Genomic DNA, 16,703 nt, shown 5'->3' with positions numbered 1-16,703 from the left:
GTTCTGATCCACTGGAGCCGCTCTCTGTTGCTGTTGTTGCTCTGCGCCGGTCCCTCGGTACGGGGTCTCAGGGGACAGTGGTGAACCCGCCTCCCCCTGCCAAGGCACAGCGGTGAACCCGCCCCCCCCCCATACTGGAGTCAGAGCTGCAAGGACCAGACGCAGAGATGAGCGACTCAGAACCGAAGCCCCAGATCCTGGTCAACGGCGAGGCACAGGAGCAGCAGGAGGCACAGGAGCAGCAGGAGGCACAGGAGCAGCTGAAGATCCAGGCCGTCCTCCTGCAGCTACGGGGACACCTCAGACCACTGGGGGGCCTCCGGGACCTGGTCCAGAAGGCCCGACACAACGGAACCAAGACAGCCCCAGTGAACGGTGAGGCACAGGAGCAGCAGGAGGCACAGGGGCAGCAGGAAGTACAGGAGCAGCAGGAGGCACAGGGGCAGCAGGAGGCGCAGGAGCAGCAGGAGGCACAGGGGCAGCAGGAGGCGCAGGAGCAGCAGGAGGCACAGGAGCAGCAGGAGGCGCAGGAGCAGCAGGAGGCACAGGGGCAGCAGGAGGCACAGGAGCAGCAGGGGGCACAGGGGCAGCAGGAGGCACAGGAGCAGCAGGAGGCACAGGAGCAGCAGGAGGCACAGGGGCCGCAGGAGGCACAGGCGCAGCAGCAGGAGAACCCAGCACAGGTGAAGGTGCAGGCGGTCTGGCAGCAGGTCCGGGGCCAGCTCCGGTCAGAGCGCCCCCTCCTGGAGCTGATCCAGAGGGTCCAGCAGATGAAGACCTCACAGGGGGGGGCGTGGGGGGAGGGCGAGGCTGAGGTGATGATGGTGGGGGCGGGGCAGGAGGCGTGGTCTGCGCTGCTGGACCAGAAGCTGGAGGCCAGCAGGAGGGCTTGGAGGAAGGAGCTGGAGGGGCGGATCCTTCAGGTGAGGGCGGAGCTGCAGGCCGACACCCAGCAGGCCCTGAAGGAGCTGGAGGCCAGGATGCAGGGCGGGGCCGGGGGAGGGGCCGTGGGAGGGCCCCGCCCAGTCCAGCTGCCCCAGGGGCCACACAGGAAGGGTCCAGACAGGAAGCCTGCAGCGGCCCCCGTGCTGGCCGCCAGGAGGGGGCGGGGCCTGACGCGCACCATGACCACTATCACCCCCAAGACCTGCCCCCCCGTCGTCGTGGGCCAGCGGGCCAAATCAGAGACCCTGACATCCTCCTGGCTGGCCCCCAGGGGCCCGCTGCTCCCCCCGCGCTGCAACAGGCAGCTCAAGGGCCGCACGCCGCTGCTGCCCCCCGCCTGCCCCCCCCTGCAGCAGGGCAAAAAGCCCCGCCCGACCCGACCCATCCAGCGTCACACTGATGTTCCTGTAGTCCCTCCCCCCTGAATGCCGCCACCCACACCCTCCTGAGGGCGCCACCCACACCCTCCTGAGGGCACCGCCCACACCCTCCTGAGGGCGCCGCCCACACCCTCCTGAGGGCGCCGCCCACACCCTCCTGAGGGCGCCGCCCAGCGCTGGTCAACTTCCTGTAGAAATAAAAATGTGAGTGACTGAAAAAGAAATAAAATTGAATGAAGAATGAACCTGATGTGGAGTTTGAATCCGGTGGCACCAACACTGGTCTGAGCGGTGTCGCCCCAAAACAACCCCATTGTTTTAGGGGGGCGGGGTTATCTCTATGGCAACATGCTGACAGAACATCGAAGAATATTCTACCTCCAGATACCAGCTGAACACAAACGGGGCTCTAGACCGGGTCTGACAACACCCCAAAACACCCTAAACCTATCTCTAGACCACATGCGTCAAACTCAAGGCCCGGGGGCCACATGTGGCCCTCCACATCATTTAATGTGGCCTGTGAGACATAAAAGGTCAGAGCGTCTAAAATAAATAAGTCAAAAGTGTGCTTGGAGAAAAACTACATTTCCCACAATGCAGTAGTTCAGCCCATTTTAACTCTAAACGTAGTGAACAAAGTTAACGTCCTAACTTGTGTCTGATGTTATTTTTCTTTATTGATTGATAGTTTGATCCTTGATTGATGGAGTTCTGTGGGTTTAATAACCTGACAAATGAAAAGGATTTATGTTAGAACAGAGAAACAAACAAACATGTTTTTTCTGTCTAACTGTAATGTTTGGAACTAGAATCAGTCAGAAATTCAGTTATTTAACATTAAGGAGTAGTTACATTTAGTTACATTACACTGAGTTACATTTAGTTACATTTATTAGTTACATTAAGGAGTAGTTACATTTAGTTACATTACACTGAGTTACATTTAGTTACATTTATTAGTTACATTAAGGAGTAGTTACATTTAGTTACATTACACTGAGTTACATTTAGTTACATTTATTAGTTACATTAAGGAGTAGTTACATTTAGTTACATTACACTGAGTTACATTTAGTTACATTTATTAGTTACATTAAGGAGTAGTTACATTTAGTTACATTACACTGAGTTACATTTAGTTACATTTATTAGTTACATTAAGGAGTAGTTACATTTAGTTACATTACACTGAGTTACATTTAGTTACAGTTATTAGTTACATTAAGGAGTAGTTACATTTAGTTACATTACACTGAGTTACATTTAGTTACATGTATTAGTTACATTAAGGAGTAGTTACATTTAGTTACATTACACTGAGTTACATTTAGTTACATTTATTGCTTACATCTGACCCTTTGAGGACAGCCCCCGTTGCCCTCAGTCAAAATGAGTTTGACCCCCCTGATCTAAACACACTGAACACACTCCAGCGTTAACCCAGTGACGTCAGAGGGCTGTCAATCGCTGTCCGGCCGCCAGGTGGCAGCATGCCGTCGCCACGTGAACGAGTTCCACCTGCAGGATGGGGGAGCTGAAGAGGAGCCTCCTCTTCCTCCAGCCCGATGTGGAACCAAAGCCTCCGGGCGGGTTGATGACGTCACACGTCTGCAGACCAATCGCTGCTCTAGGAGCAGGGATGAGGTCTGACCCGTCAGCTGGACACGAACCTCCTGAAGAACATTTCATCTCATCTCAGGGATGATTTCAAGCCTTCAGGTTTGAGTTCACGTCCCGGTGAGACAGATCTCTGATGGGGAGTTGACCCCCGGGTCTGACCTGCGGGTCGGTTCTGTGGAGACCTGAACTCACACCTGAGCCCCCAGCAGCTGGACTGGCCACGGCTCGTCGGGGACAGGAGCTGCATTGATCTCCACACAGACGCCCCTCAGTGATGTGAAGAGCAGCTCTGTGTGTCCCGGCAACCGCATCCGGGGGGGACGTGACCACATTCAGGTCGGGCCAAGGCAGCGCCGCCCGGAAGCAGCGGCGCTCATTGCTAGTCGCTGAGCGTCAGCGGGTTCTGGTCCTCTGGAGGGGGGGTCCCACTAGACCAGGACCAGTGTCTGGTTCAGGGTCTGGATCAGAACCAGGAGGAAACACGGGATATCAATAATCAATATTGATCCGTCTGGAGAGAGTTGATCAATCTCCTCGAACGAAAACCTGAAAACCAGGAAAAAATCTTTGTTTCCACAAACGAGTCCGATCTTCATCATCATCATCATCATCATCATCACCACCATCACCTTCCTCATCATCATCATCATCATCACCATCATCATCACCATCATCATCACCATCATCATCACCATCATCATCATCACCTTCCTCATCATCATCACCTTCCTCATCACCATCATCATCACCTTCCTCATCATCACCATCATCATCATCATCACCTTCCTCATCACCATCATCATCATCATCATCATCACCTTCCTCATCATCACCATCATCATCATCATCATCATCACCTTCCTCATCATCACCATCACCATCATCATCATCACCTTCCTCATCATCACCATCATCATCATCATCACCTTCCTCATCACCATCATCATCATCATCATCATCACCTTCCTCATCATCACCATCACCATCATCATCATCATCACCTTCCTCATCATCACCATCATCATCATCATCACCTTCCTCATCACCATCATCATCATCATCATCATCACCTTCCTCATCATCACCATCACCATCATCATCATCATCACCTTCCTCATCATCACCATCATCATCATCATCACCTTCCTCATCATCACCATCACCATCATCATCATCATCACCTTCCTCATCACCATCATCATCAGTCTCTCTCCAGGCTGATGAAGATTTAAACGTGAGCAGGAAACAGACGTTAACATGGGGGGTTTCCACGACGACGGGTTGAAGACTGTAATACAGGGTACTATCCGGGGTTGGGGGGCTCTGCTGTCCAGACAGGTTCTGGTCTCAGAGCTGCGGGGTTTACCCAGGAAGAGGTCATCATGTAAAAACTCCCATGATGCTATGCTGCAGCAGCCAAAAACTTGACTCCGTTAAAGGAGGACTGACCGGGTCATGTGACCTGTCTACTCCCAAACAGGAAGAGCGTGACGTAAACAGAGCTCTCAGGAACCAATCAGCTGAGGACTGCTGATGACATCAGATCAATACACGTGATCAGAGCTTCACATGTGGATATACTTCATGTGTGAAGCGTGTCGTTCTCTGTTCCAGAAGCAGATATTGTTCACAGCGAGCAACAGGTGTGTGTGTGGGGGGGGGTGAAGACAGGTTGTGGAATGTGTCAGATCTCTGTTTACACACACACACACACACACACACACACACACACACACACACACACACACACACACACACGTCGCTGTCTGGGTGGGATGGAGCAGCGGGGTGGGGGGGTGGGGTCTGGGTAGAGGCCTTTTGTTTTGGATTGGCCGTCCCATTGGGGGGTGGCCACTCAGCTCAGGGAACAGCACATCTGCTAATGGTTCCAGCTAACAGTATGTAGCAGCTAACAGCATGTAGCAGCTAATAGCATGTAGCGGCTAACAGCATGTAGCAGCTAACAGCATGTAGCGGCTAACATGTAGCAGCTAGTGTACATCAAAGAAAATGTCACATGTACAGAAACAGCTGTTGGTGTTTAACCTCCATCAACATTAAAGCAGCAGAACAACGGACAAAGAGGTGAAACACTAACTGACCTATGACCCTTCACCTTTGATCCTCATGTTAGCTTGGAGCTAACTTCCTGTCAGGAAGCTAATGAAATGAACCGCTAATGACCACACCTCACAGGGTCAGCTGATGTCTCCTGTCGGCCCTTCATCGTCTCTCTGAGGTTAAATCCAGTCTTCATTCCACACACACACACACACACACACACACACACACACACACACACACACACACACACACGCACACACACGCACACACACACACACACGCACACACACCTGAGCAGGTAACAGCAGCCTCCTCTTGACTCCTCCCACCAGCAGAGGAGAACGTCAGCTGTTTCCACTCGTCCTGATGGAGACCAGATCCAGATCTAGATTCAGGAGTGGTTTATGTGTGAACACAGAAACTGGATCCGGTTTCAGATCCAGTGTGAACCAGTTGTCGGGTCAAACAGACCCGTTTGTGAGTCATGTGACCTGTTTGAACGCAGCCTGTGGTTGGAATTAAAGTCGTAAAACCTGCTCATTAAAACACACACACACACACACACACACACACACACACACACACACACACACACACACACACACACACACACACAGCTGTGAACACCTTACAGGTGAGACCAGCTGGAGCCCCGCCCCCACAGGACCAGTTCATCCCAACAACACCAGTCGGCCCAGTTTGCCTGACCCCCCCCCCAACCCCTCCCTGAATAAATGTAGGCGGAGCTTCAGCTGCTGATGTAATGTCTGTCATGAGTCTGTGGACACTGTAAAGGAATTGTGGGTAAATTCAAGCACTTTCAATGCCTTTCCAGGTCCAAACCAGTGAGTTCAGGATTAAACCCAGACGTCACGTCTTTTTAAGGACTTCCTGTTTCCTGTTGCACCAGGTGACGAAAACCACTGTTTTTGGCCCCGCCCCCACCGCCCCCAGCTGCCACGCCCCCTCTGATCTCTGCAGGAGTCATGTGACCCCCACACATCTTTCCCCTCACCAAGTTTCCCAGAAGCCCTCAGCTCTGAGTGTCTGAGCATCTGCCCCCCTCTACTGCCCCCGCCCCCCCAACAACTGCCCTAACTGCCCTCTGTTGTGTTGTCAGCAGGACAAACATTGACTTGTTTGGCGGCCGGGATTAGAGCCCCCCCCACCCCCCCACCGGTGATTATGTCGGAGCAGCTCATTACCGTCTCGCCGGAGACGACAGACGAGGCTTTCAGGGAAACGACCCCCCCCCAGTGGACACAGGCCCGTCTTTATTAAAGGTGACGGGGAAAGGCTCTCTTTAACACATCAGATGCTCTCTGCTCACCCCCCCACACACCCGCCCCTTTGATGGGGGGGCTGGGTGGGACCTTTTGGGGGGGGGGGGCACACCTGGTAGAAGAGCCAATACACACTTTGAACCCGACGGCGCTGCATAATCCCGTTAGGGTCTGGATCCCGGTGTGATCGGGAGGGGAGGTGTCGACCCCCCCACCGCGGGTGAACCCGGAGCGCCGGGCGAGATGGGCGTCGACACAGAGAGCCACACCCACTGGGTAGAGCGTCTTTAATACAGTAGTTAGTGACAGTAAAACACAGCTGGAACGTTACATCAGTCCCTCTGCCCCCCCCCGGTGCTGCGACTGCACTGACACCCCCACCCCAACCCGCCCCACCCCCACCTGCCCCTGCTCAACATTTGTCATCTGCCATCTGCCCCCGTCTCCTCCACTATATAATTAAGCTGCAACACCTTTCCTCCCCTTACACCCCCGCCCCCCCCAGGAGTTCACAAACAAGCTTCAGCCCCCCCCACCCCCACCCCCAGTGCAGAGTGTTCAGAACAAACCCACCCCCTCCAGTGTGACATCATCAAAAACAAATGGACAAATTAAAAATACCCCTTCTTCTTCTCTGGGGGGGCCGACTGGGGGCCAACCGGGGCCCCCGCCGGCCGGGGCCAGCGTCAGGTCCAACCACCCCCCTGAGCAGAGCTGTGCAGGGTGGGGGCTTGCGTCCGTCATGTCGTCCCACCGGCTTCACGTGGAGTCCGCTGGTCGGAGCCGGGGCCCGCCCGACTCCCAGGGGCCCGCCCGACTCCTGAGGGCCCGCCCGACTCCCAGGGGCCCGTCTGACTCCCAGGGGCCCGCCCGACTCCTAGGGGCCCGCCCGACTCCCAGGGGCCCGCCCGACTCCTGAGGGCCCGCCCGACTCCTGAGGGCCCGCCCGACTCCTGAGGGCCCGCCCGACTCCTGAGGGCCCGCCCGACTCCTGAGGGCCCGCCCGACTCCTGAGGGCCCGCCCGACTTCTGAGGGCCCGCCTGACTCCGAGGGGCCGGCCCCACTCCCAGGGGCCCGTCCGACTCCTGAGGGCCCGCAGGACTCCCGGGGGCACGACCGACTCCCAGGGGCCTGACCGACTCCTGGAGGGCCTGCCCGACTCCCAGGGGCCCGTCTGACTCCCGGGGGCTCGACCGGCTCCCAGGGGCCCGACCCCCCCGCGCCCCCTACACCTTGGTGGCCAACGACTGCACCTCGGACTTCTGCGTCTGGGCGCTGAGGGTGGAGGACATGGAGCTGACGCGGCCCTGCAGCGCCCCCTTCAGGCGCAGCAGACACAGGCACTGCGAGCGGAAGCGCAGGTCGAAGAAGGCGTAGAGGAAGGGGTTGAGGCAGGAGTTGACGTAGGCCAGGCAGGTGGCGTAGGGGTGGGCCAGCAGCAGGAAGCGCAGGAAGCCACAGGAGCTGGGCGCCAGGTTGAGGTAGGACAGCGCGTCGGCGCTCTTCAGCACGTGGAACGGCGTCCAGCAGATGGCGAACACCACCACCAGCGTGGTGATGATCTTCAGCAGGCGCCGCTTCTTCTGGTCCTCTTTGCGCAGGTTGCTGAAGTGGCGCGTGACGGTGCAGCCGATGAAGCAGTAGAAGATGGTCATGGCGAGGAAGGGCAGCAGGAAGCCCAGCGCCGACGACGACAGGCTGAGGCCGGCGATCCACAGGAACTCGTGGCGCTGGTTGCGCGTCACCAGGCTGAAGTCCATGGCGCAGGTGGTGCGGTTGCTGCCGCGGTCGCTGACGGTGGTGCGGAACAGCAGCGTGGGCACGGCCAGCAGGCCGGACAGCAGCCAGATGGCCCCCAGCGACGCCAGCATGGTGGCCCGCGAGCGCAGGCGGCTGCTGGACAGCGAGTGCACGATGGCCAGGTAGCGGTCGAAGCTCAGGCAGGTGAGGCAGAAGACGCTGGCGTACATGTTCACCAGCACCACGTAGCTGCTCACCTTACACAGCGCCACGCCGAAGGGCCAGTGGTAGCCCAGCGCCGTGTACACCGCCCACAGCGGCAGCGTGGCCACGAACGTCAGGTCGGCCAGCGCCAGGTTGCCGATGTAGACGTCGGCGGCGCGGCGCTTGGCCTTTGACCTCCAGACGGTGAAGATGACCACGCCGTTGCCCGACAGCCCCAGGATGAAGATCAGCATGTAGAGCACCGGGATCAGCGAGTAGGACGGCGCCCACTCCGAGTAGTCGCACGCCGTCTCGTTGTCGTCGTAGTAGTCGTAGTTCACGTACTCCCCAGTGGTGGTCTCCATGCTGCTCGGGGGGGTCGGTCCCTCCGGTCCCAGACTAACCGCTGGAGCTTCTGCTGAGGCGGCTGCTGCTGGAGTCAGAGGGGCGGGAGCCACGCTGCCTTTTAAAGCCCCCCCCCCCACACACACACACACCCCGGGCCCCTCCCAGGACGACCCTCCTACTCCCCCCCTAGAAAAACAGCTCTGAGCCCGCCCCCCTCCCTGCTTACCTCCTCCAGCAGGACCCACTCCACCAGTAGCTCACACCCCCCGTCCCCCAGCAGCCCCCACCCACCAGCAGCCCCCACCCACCAGCAGCCCCCACCCACCAGCAGCCCCCACCCACCAGCAGCCCCCACCCACCAGCAGCCCCCACCCACCAGCAGCCCCCACCCACCAGCAGCCCCCACCCACCAGCAGCCCCCACCCACCAGCAGCCCCCACCCACCAGGGTCTCCACACGCAGGAAATTCAGGAAAACCCAACAAGAAGTGGATCCATTCCTTCAGTCTGGGGGGGGGACAACCTGATACACCAGTACTCTAAATACTACAGTAATGTCAGTACTACTCTAAATACTACAGTAATGTCAGTACTACTGTAAATACTACAATAATGTCAGTACTACTCTAAATACTACAGTAATGTCAGTACTACTGTAAATACTACAGTAATGTCATTACTACTCTAAATACTACAGTAATGTCAGTACTACTCTAAATACTACAGTAATGTCAGTACTACTCTAAATACTACAGTAATGTCAGTACTACTGTAAATACTACAGTAATGTCATTACTACTCTAAATACTACAGTAATGTCAGTACTACTCTAAATACTACAGTAATGTCAGTACTACTCTAAATACTAAAGTTCCCTCAGACTGACCAAAACAATAACAGCACATTAAAACATCCCATAATAAATAGCTTACCTTTAGAGTCAGCTGTTAATGTTGATGATCCACTGTACTTACTGTAGCATGTAGCTTGTAGCATGTAGCATGTAGCTTGTAGCATGTAGCATGTAGCTTACCTTTAGAGTGAAGGAGGAGGGAGGAGTTACTGTGATCAGAGTCAGAGAGACGGTCACCACTACCACTGTCTCCACTAGCTTTAGCTTTAGCATCCTGATGCTAACAGACTCAACAACAAACAAGAGGGGGGGGTCAATGTTGGAGCTGTGTGAACTAAGCCGTGCTGCCCCCCAGGGGGTTGTGGCAGAAAAGGGAACTGCAGGATGATAGTTGGATATGGTGAAGCATTTTTGTTCGTATCTCCGAATGTTTGTAAGTCGAATAAAAAAGCTTGTGCTAGACACTATCAGACACACACACACACACACACACACACACACACACACACACACACACACACACACACACACACACACTGGGGGGGGCTGCCTGCTGGGTTCCCTTAAACAAATAAACACCTTTAAACATGAAGGTGAGCAGATGACAGACAGATGGTCCAACGGGGCGATGATAACACCCTCACCTCTCTGTTGGGGGGGGGGCAGTGTGTGTGTGTGTGGGGGGGGGGCATGATCAGATGAGAGTTGGGTTCCAGACCGGGACATACGTCTGTTCACCCCACCCTCAAAGAAAGAGACAATCTGTCCCACAAAGATTCTGTTTCAGGTGTTGAAGGAAGAACAACCGGTAACGGTAACCAGTAACCGGTAACCAGTAACCGGTAACCAGTAACCGGTAACCAGTAACCGGTAACCAGTAAAGGTAACGGTAACCGTTACCGGTTACCGGTTACCGGTTGTTCTGGACATCAGAACCATTTACCGTTAACGGTTACCGGTTGTGACGTGTGACGCTCTGGATGCTGACCTCCTGCCCCTCGGGGCCCCTGACCCCCCCGTGGGGGCCGACGTCGGTCTGAAGACAGACCCCGCCCCTTCTGTTTCTTTCTGGACAATCACATGACCCCTCAGCTCGTGCTGGGACACCACTGGTCAGAGAGGGGACGCTTCTTCTTCTGTGGTGTCCGACTGGGGGACCAGTGATCAGCTGTTTCACTGCTGGTCTAACTGGTTTATTGTTTAACTGGTTTAACTGGTTTATTTTTAACTGGTTTAACTGTTTTAACTGGTTTAACTGGTTTATTGTTTAACTGGTTTAACTGGTTTGACTGGTTTATTGTTTCAGTGGTTTAACTGGTTTAACTGGTTTATTTTTAACTGGTTTAACTGTTTTAACTGGTTTAACTGGTTTATTGTTTAACTGGTTTAACTGGTTGAACTGGTTTAACTGGTTTAACTGGTTTATTGTTTAACTGGTTTAACTGGTTTAACTGGTTTAACTGGTTTAACTGGTTTATTGTTTCAGTGGTTTAACTGGTTTAACTGGTTTATTTTTAACTGGTTTAACTGTTTTAACTGGTTTAACTGGTTTATTGTTTAACTGGTTTAACTGGTTGAACTGGTTTAACTGGTTTAACTGGTTTAACTGGTTTAACTGGTTGAACTGGTTGAACTGGTTTAACTGGTTTAACTGGTTTAACTGGTTTATTGTTTAACTGGTTTAACTGGTTGAACTGGTTTAACTGGTTGAACTGGTTTAACTGGTTTAACTGGTTGAACTGGTTGAACTGGTTCATCCAGATGCAGCTCAGCAGATTAACGGTTACCATGGCCACCGCTGGCCCCGCCCCCCCGTCAGGAGCCACACAATGAAACGACTGTAACAGTCTGAGGACTTTGATGTGCAATCAGGAGGGGGGGCAGGAGGGGGGGCAGGAGTAAAAACACCCCCCACCCCCCCTGATTGCTCCAGCAGCTGCTCGTCTGTCGCTCAGACCTCCTGACACACTTCCAGGTTCCACTCCCTCCACTTCCTGTCATCAGACACCCACACGGCGACCACTGGGGGGCCAAAGCCACGCCCCCTTCACAGCCTCTGACCACGCCCACTGACCACACCCTCTGACCACTCACGGACCAACCAGGGACCGTCCTGTCCCGGTTTGGTCCTGGGACAGGACAGCGTCCGGGGACCAGCGTTGGGGGGGCCGTCCCCTCCTGCCTTTGTTTTGGTGGCTCGTCCATCAGAGCCGACCCCCCCCCCCCGCCCCCGCCCTGCAGGCTCCTCCTGTCAGCCTCTTCAGTCTCCTGGAACTGGGTGGGTCTGGGGCCCTCACCTGCAGCACAGGTGCTGGATGGGGGTGAGGGGCAAGCCCAGACCCGCTCTGCTGTAACACCCCCCTCAGGAACCAGGATGGAGTCCAGCTGGATGACATCACTGTGTTCTGATCCAATCAGAGAGCAGCAGTCCACCAGGAGGTCAGGAGGACACCCGGGACCACCAGGGGCAAATACCATCACCACGGCAACAAGCTTTCACCAGCCCAAAGGTAAACAACTCAACATTCCAACAGATGCCCCACCCACTCGGGGGGGGGGGGTTCACCTGTCACCAGGTGGAACACAAAGAGAACAGAAAACATTCAGCTGAGGCTCCGCAGGTCATGTGACCCCAGCAGGTCATGTGACCCCAGCAGGTAAACCAGGAAGAACCCAGGGGGGGGGACACCCCCAGTGATGAAAATGATCTTAATCAACTCCCCTCCACCAGGTTCCAACACCCACCAGCCTCCCCCAGGGGCCTGGGGTCAGACCAGGGGTCAGGGGTCAGACCAGGGGCCTGGGGTCAGACCAGGGGTCAGGGGTCAGACCAGGGGTCAGGGGTCAATGATGTATTAATGTTAATGTTATTTCTGCAGTGGTTTTGGTTTCTTCTTGTGCTTCTTGGCGTCAGAACAATAGTTAAACGTTCTGGGGGGGGTCTGGTGGTGGGTTGTCTGGTGGAGGGGGGTCTGGTGGGGGGGGGTCTGGTAGAGGGGGTCTGGTGGGGGGGGTCTGGTGGGGGGGGTCTGGTGGGGGGGGTCTGGTCGGGGAGGGTCTGGGGGGTCTGTTGTCTCCTACAATCACTTTCTGGACTTCTTCCCGCTAATCAAGCTGCTTTGTTGAACCCAGTGTTTGGCAGCCAGTGAGTCACGGAGGAGAAGTCCCACGTCCCCCCCCCGGTGCCCCCACCCGCCCCCCAGCGCTATCAGGCCTCTGGAGAAGCGCCGGTTTCCGTGAACGTGATGGGAGATGTTTCCTGTGGACGTCTGTCTGCTGCTGATTACATCCATCCATCACCCCCCCACAGGACTGCAGCTGGACCACGCCCAGGTCCTGCAGCGGGACGCGTGACCCCATGACCCCCCCCCCCAAACGCCAAACCAAATTAAGACGCTGCACAAGAACAATGTGGGTTTGTGTCGTCTGGAGGACGAGAAGAGCAGCTTCAGCTCTAAGTGGGTCAGAGCCCCCCCAACAGACACAGCAGCAGCCCCCCCCCCCCAACAGACACAGCAGCAGCCCCCCCCTCCCCAACAGAAACAGTAGCACGCCCCCAGTGGCCAGTCTGTTTGTTTCTCCTGACAGGTCCGTCGTTGGGTCAGCAGGACCCCCCCCCACTATGGTCAGGGGTTCTCTGTGCCCCCCCCATCACTTTCTTTGCCCCTCAGTGTAAACAGGAGGCAGTGTAGTATCCTCCCTGTCCACAGAGGAAACAGGGGGCCAGAGGCCTGGGGGGGGGGGCTGCTTTTGGGTCTCTGATCAGTGTGTGTGTGTGTGTGTGTGTGTGTGTGTGTGTGTGTGTGTGTCTGTGGTGTGTGTGTGTGTGTGTGTGTGTGTGTGTGTGTGTGTGTGTCTGTGTCTGTGTGTGTGTGTGTGTCTGTGTCTGTGTCTGTGTGTGTGTGTGTGTGTGTGTGTGTGTGTGTGTGTGTGTGTGTGTGTGTGTCTGTGTCTGTGTGTGTGTGTGTCTGTGGTGTGTGTGTGTGTGTGTGTGTGTGTGTGTCTGTGGTGTGTGTGTGTGTGTGTCTGTGGTGTGTGTGTGTGTGTGTGTGTGTGTGTGTCTGTGGTGTGTGTGTGTGTGTGTGTCTGTGTGTGTGTGTGTGTCTGTGGTGTGTGTGTGTGTCTGTGTGTGTGTGTGTCTGTGTGTGTGTGTGTCTGTGTGTGTGTGTGTGTGTGTGTGTGTGTGTGTGTGTGTGTCTGTGTGTGTGTGTGTGTCTGTGTGTGTGTCTGTGTGTGTGTGTGTGTCTGTGTGTGTGTGTGTCTGTGTGTGTGTGTGTCTGTGTGTGTGTGTGTGTGTGTGTGTGTGTGTGTGTCTGTGTGTCTGTGTGTCTGTGGTGTGTGTGTCTGTGGTGTGTGTGTGTGTCTGTGTGTGTGTGTGTGTGTGTGTGTCTGTGGTGTGTGTGTGTGTGTGTGTGTGTCTGTGTGTGTGTGTGTGTGTGTGTGTGTCTGTGTGTGTGTGTGTGTGTCTGTGTGTGTGTGTGTGTGTGTCTGTGGTGTGTGTGTGTGTGTGTGTGTGTCTGTGGTGTGTGTGTGTGTGTGTGTGTGTGTGTGTGTGTGTGTGTCTGTGGTGTGTGTGTGTGTGTGTGTGTCTGTGGTGTGTGTGTGTGTGTGTGTGTGTGTGTGTGTGTGTCTGTGTCTGTGTGTGTGTGTGTGTGTGTGTGTGTGTGTGTGTGTGTGTGTCTGTGTGTGTGTGTGTGTGTGTGTGTGTGTGTGTGTGTGTGTGTGTGTGTGTCTGTGTGTGTGTGTGTGTCTGTGGTGTGTGTGTGTGTGTGTGTGTGTGTGTGTCTGTGGTGTGTGTGTGTGTGTGTCTGTGGTGTGTGTGTGTGTGTGTGTGTGTGTGTGTGTGTCTGTGGTGTGTGTGTGTGTGTGTGTCTGTGTGTGTGTGTGTGTCTGTGGTGTGTGTGTGTGTCTGTGTGTGTGTGTGTGTGTCTGTGTGTGTGTCTGTGTGTGTGTGTGTCTGTGTGTGTGTGTGTCTGTGTGTGTGTGTGTGTGTGTGTGTGTGTGTGTGTGTGTGTGTGTCTGTGTGTCTGTGTGTCTGTGGTGTGTGTGTCTGTGGTGTGTGTGTGTGTCTGTGTGTGTGTGTGTGTGTGTGTGTCTGTGGTGTGTGTGTGTGTGTGTGTCTGTGTGTGTGTGTGTGTGTGTGTGTCTGTGTGTGTGTGTGTGTGTCTGTGTGTGTGTGTGTGTGTGTCTGTGGTGTGTGTGTGTGTGTGTGTGTGTCTGTGGTGTGTGTGTGTGTGTGTGTGTGTGTGTGTGTGTGTGTGTGTGTGTGTGTGTGTGTGTGTCTGTGGTGTGTGTGTGTGTGTGTCTGTGGTGTGTGTGTGTGTGTGTGTGTGTGTGTCTGTGTGTGTGTGTGTGTGTGTGTGTGTGTGTGTGTGTGTGTCTGTGGTGTGTGTGTGTGTGTGTCTGTGGTGTGTGTGTGTGTGTGTGTGTGTGTGTGTGTCTGTGGTGTGTGTGTGTGTGTGTGTGTGTGTGTGTGTGTGTGTGTGTGTCTGTGTGTGTGTGTGTGTGTGTATGTGTCTGTGGTGTGTCTGTGTGTGTGTCTGTGTGTGTGTGTGTGTGTCTGTGTGTCTGTGTGTGTGTGTGTGTCTGTGTGTCTGTGTGTCTGTGTGTGTGTGTGTGTGTCTGTGTGTGTGTGTGTGTGTGTCTGTGGTGTGTGTGTGTGTGTGTGTCTGTGGTGTGTGTGTGTGTGTGTGTGTGTGTGTGTGTGTGTGTCTGTGGTGTGTGTGTGTGTGTGTGTGCGTGTCTGTGGTGTGTGTGTGTGTGTCTGTGTGTGTGTGTGTGTCTGTGTGTCTTTGTGTGTGTGTGTGTCTGTGTGTCTGTGTGTCTGTGTGTCTGTGTGTGTGTGTGTGTCTGTGGTGTGTCTGTGTGTGTGTGTGTGTGTGTCTGAGTGTGTGTCTGTGGTGTGTGTGTGTGTGTGTCTGTGTGTGTCTGTGTGTGTGTGTCTGTGTGTGTGTGTGTGTGTGTGTGTGTGTGTCTGTGTGTGTGTGTGTGTGTGTGTGTGTGTCTGTGGTGTGTCTGTGTGTGTGTCTGTGTGTGTGTGTGTGTGTGTGTGTGTGTGTGTGTCTGTGGTGTGTCTGTGGTGTGTCTGTGTGTGTGTCTGTGTGTGTGTGTGTGTGTGTGTGTGTGTGTCTGTGTGTCTGTGTGTGTGTGTGTGTGTGTGTGTGCCTGTGTGCGTGTGTTTGTGTGTGTGTGCGTGTGTCTGTGTGCGTGTGTGTGTGTGTGTGTGTGTCTGTGTGTGTGTGTCTGTGGCCCTGCCCCCACCAGGCGGTCAGGTGGTAAAGCGGAGGCGGAGCAAATGGTCACTGCAGGCCTGACCTCTGACCTCCAGGGGGCGTGGCAATGACATCAGTACAAGAGGAGGAACGAGGACCAATCAGAGCCGCCCTAGCGTTTGGCTGGGTGGGGTTATGCTAAACTAATTTAGCTGATGAACTAATCCACAAAGCCCACAAATCCGGGGGAGGGGCTACAGTGTGTGGTCCGCCCACAAGTGGGAGGAGCTTCAGGTAAAAACCTGGAACCAGCAACCTGGCCCCGCCCACAGCCATTTGGGGGTGGTGTTTGGGTCTCCGGGGTCACAGGGGTCACAGGGTCACACCTGCAGCACCTGCAGCAGCGTCTGGTCAGGGTTCACCCCCAGAGGAACCCGGGGGCACCGGGGGGGGGACATCCCGTCCGGGACGCCACCATTGTTCGTCTGACGGATGAGTCGGATGCTGAGCGCTCATCCAATGCTTCCTGCTAGAGCCGTGTTTGATTCGCTGCAGCCAACAGCTTCAAGATGGGGGGGTCCAGCGGGGAGGGGGGCTTCCTGAGGGAACGCCCACAGGAAGTGCCTCCTGGTTGGTTATCTTTCCTGCCCCCCCACTCCTCCACGCACGCCATCGCCTCAGATCGCCTGAGTCTCAGGGGAGCCCCCCCCGGCACAAATCAGCAACATCCAATCTTATGGTGGAACGGGTCCAGGGGTCAGAGGTCAGGGGGAGGAGCTCCGGTTCCAGATGTGACCCCGACTCGTTCCCCCCCGACAAAACGAGCCGAACGCGTGGCTCCACCAGATGTTATCAGGACCGACACCCCCCTCCAGGGCTGACCCCCACTCCAGGACCCCCCCACCCCCAGAACTGACCCCTCCCTCCAGGACTGACCCCCGTTCCAGGACCCCCCCCCTCCAAGACCGGGCCCCAGGGCCCCACCAGCTGTTGGGTTTATGGTTCCTGCTCATCTGGTCCACATCAGCGGTGAGGAGAACCTGGACCCCCC

General features: G+C 55.3%; 1 protein-coding gene across 1 annotated transcript; it reads right to left on the bottom strand.

Annotated features, from left to right (window-relative positions):
* Positions 1-6,844: 6,844 nt before the first annotated feature.
* Positions 6,845-8,683, bottom strand: aplnra (apelin receptor a). Its single transcript, XM_068310865.1, has one exon. The coding sequence runs from the start codon at positions 8,603-8,605 to the stop codon at positions 7,523-7,525; it is 1,083 nt and encodes a 360-aa protein (XP_068166966.1). The 5' UTR covers positions 8,606-8,683; the 3' UTR covers positions 6,845-7,522.
* Positions 8,684-16,703: the final 8,020 nt, after the last annotated feature.

This window comes from Antennarius striatus, chromosome 3, assembly GCF_040054535.1.
Source record: "Antennarius striatus isolate MH-2024 chromosome 3, ASM4005453v1, whole genome shotgun sequence".
NCBI lineage: Eukaryota > Metazoa > Chordata > Actinopteri > Lophiiformes > Antennariidae > Antennarius > Antennarius striatus.
Note: the sequence above shows the minus strand (reverse complement) of the source record. Positions and strands in the feature narration are given on the sequence as shown.

Bases quoted from the DNA above. Each gene is read 5' to 3' on its own strand.
- aplnra (XM_068310865.1), bottom strand. From the start codon at position 8,605: ATGGAGACCACCACTGGGGAGTACGTGAACTACGACTACTACGACGAC.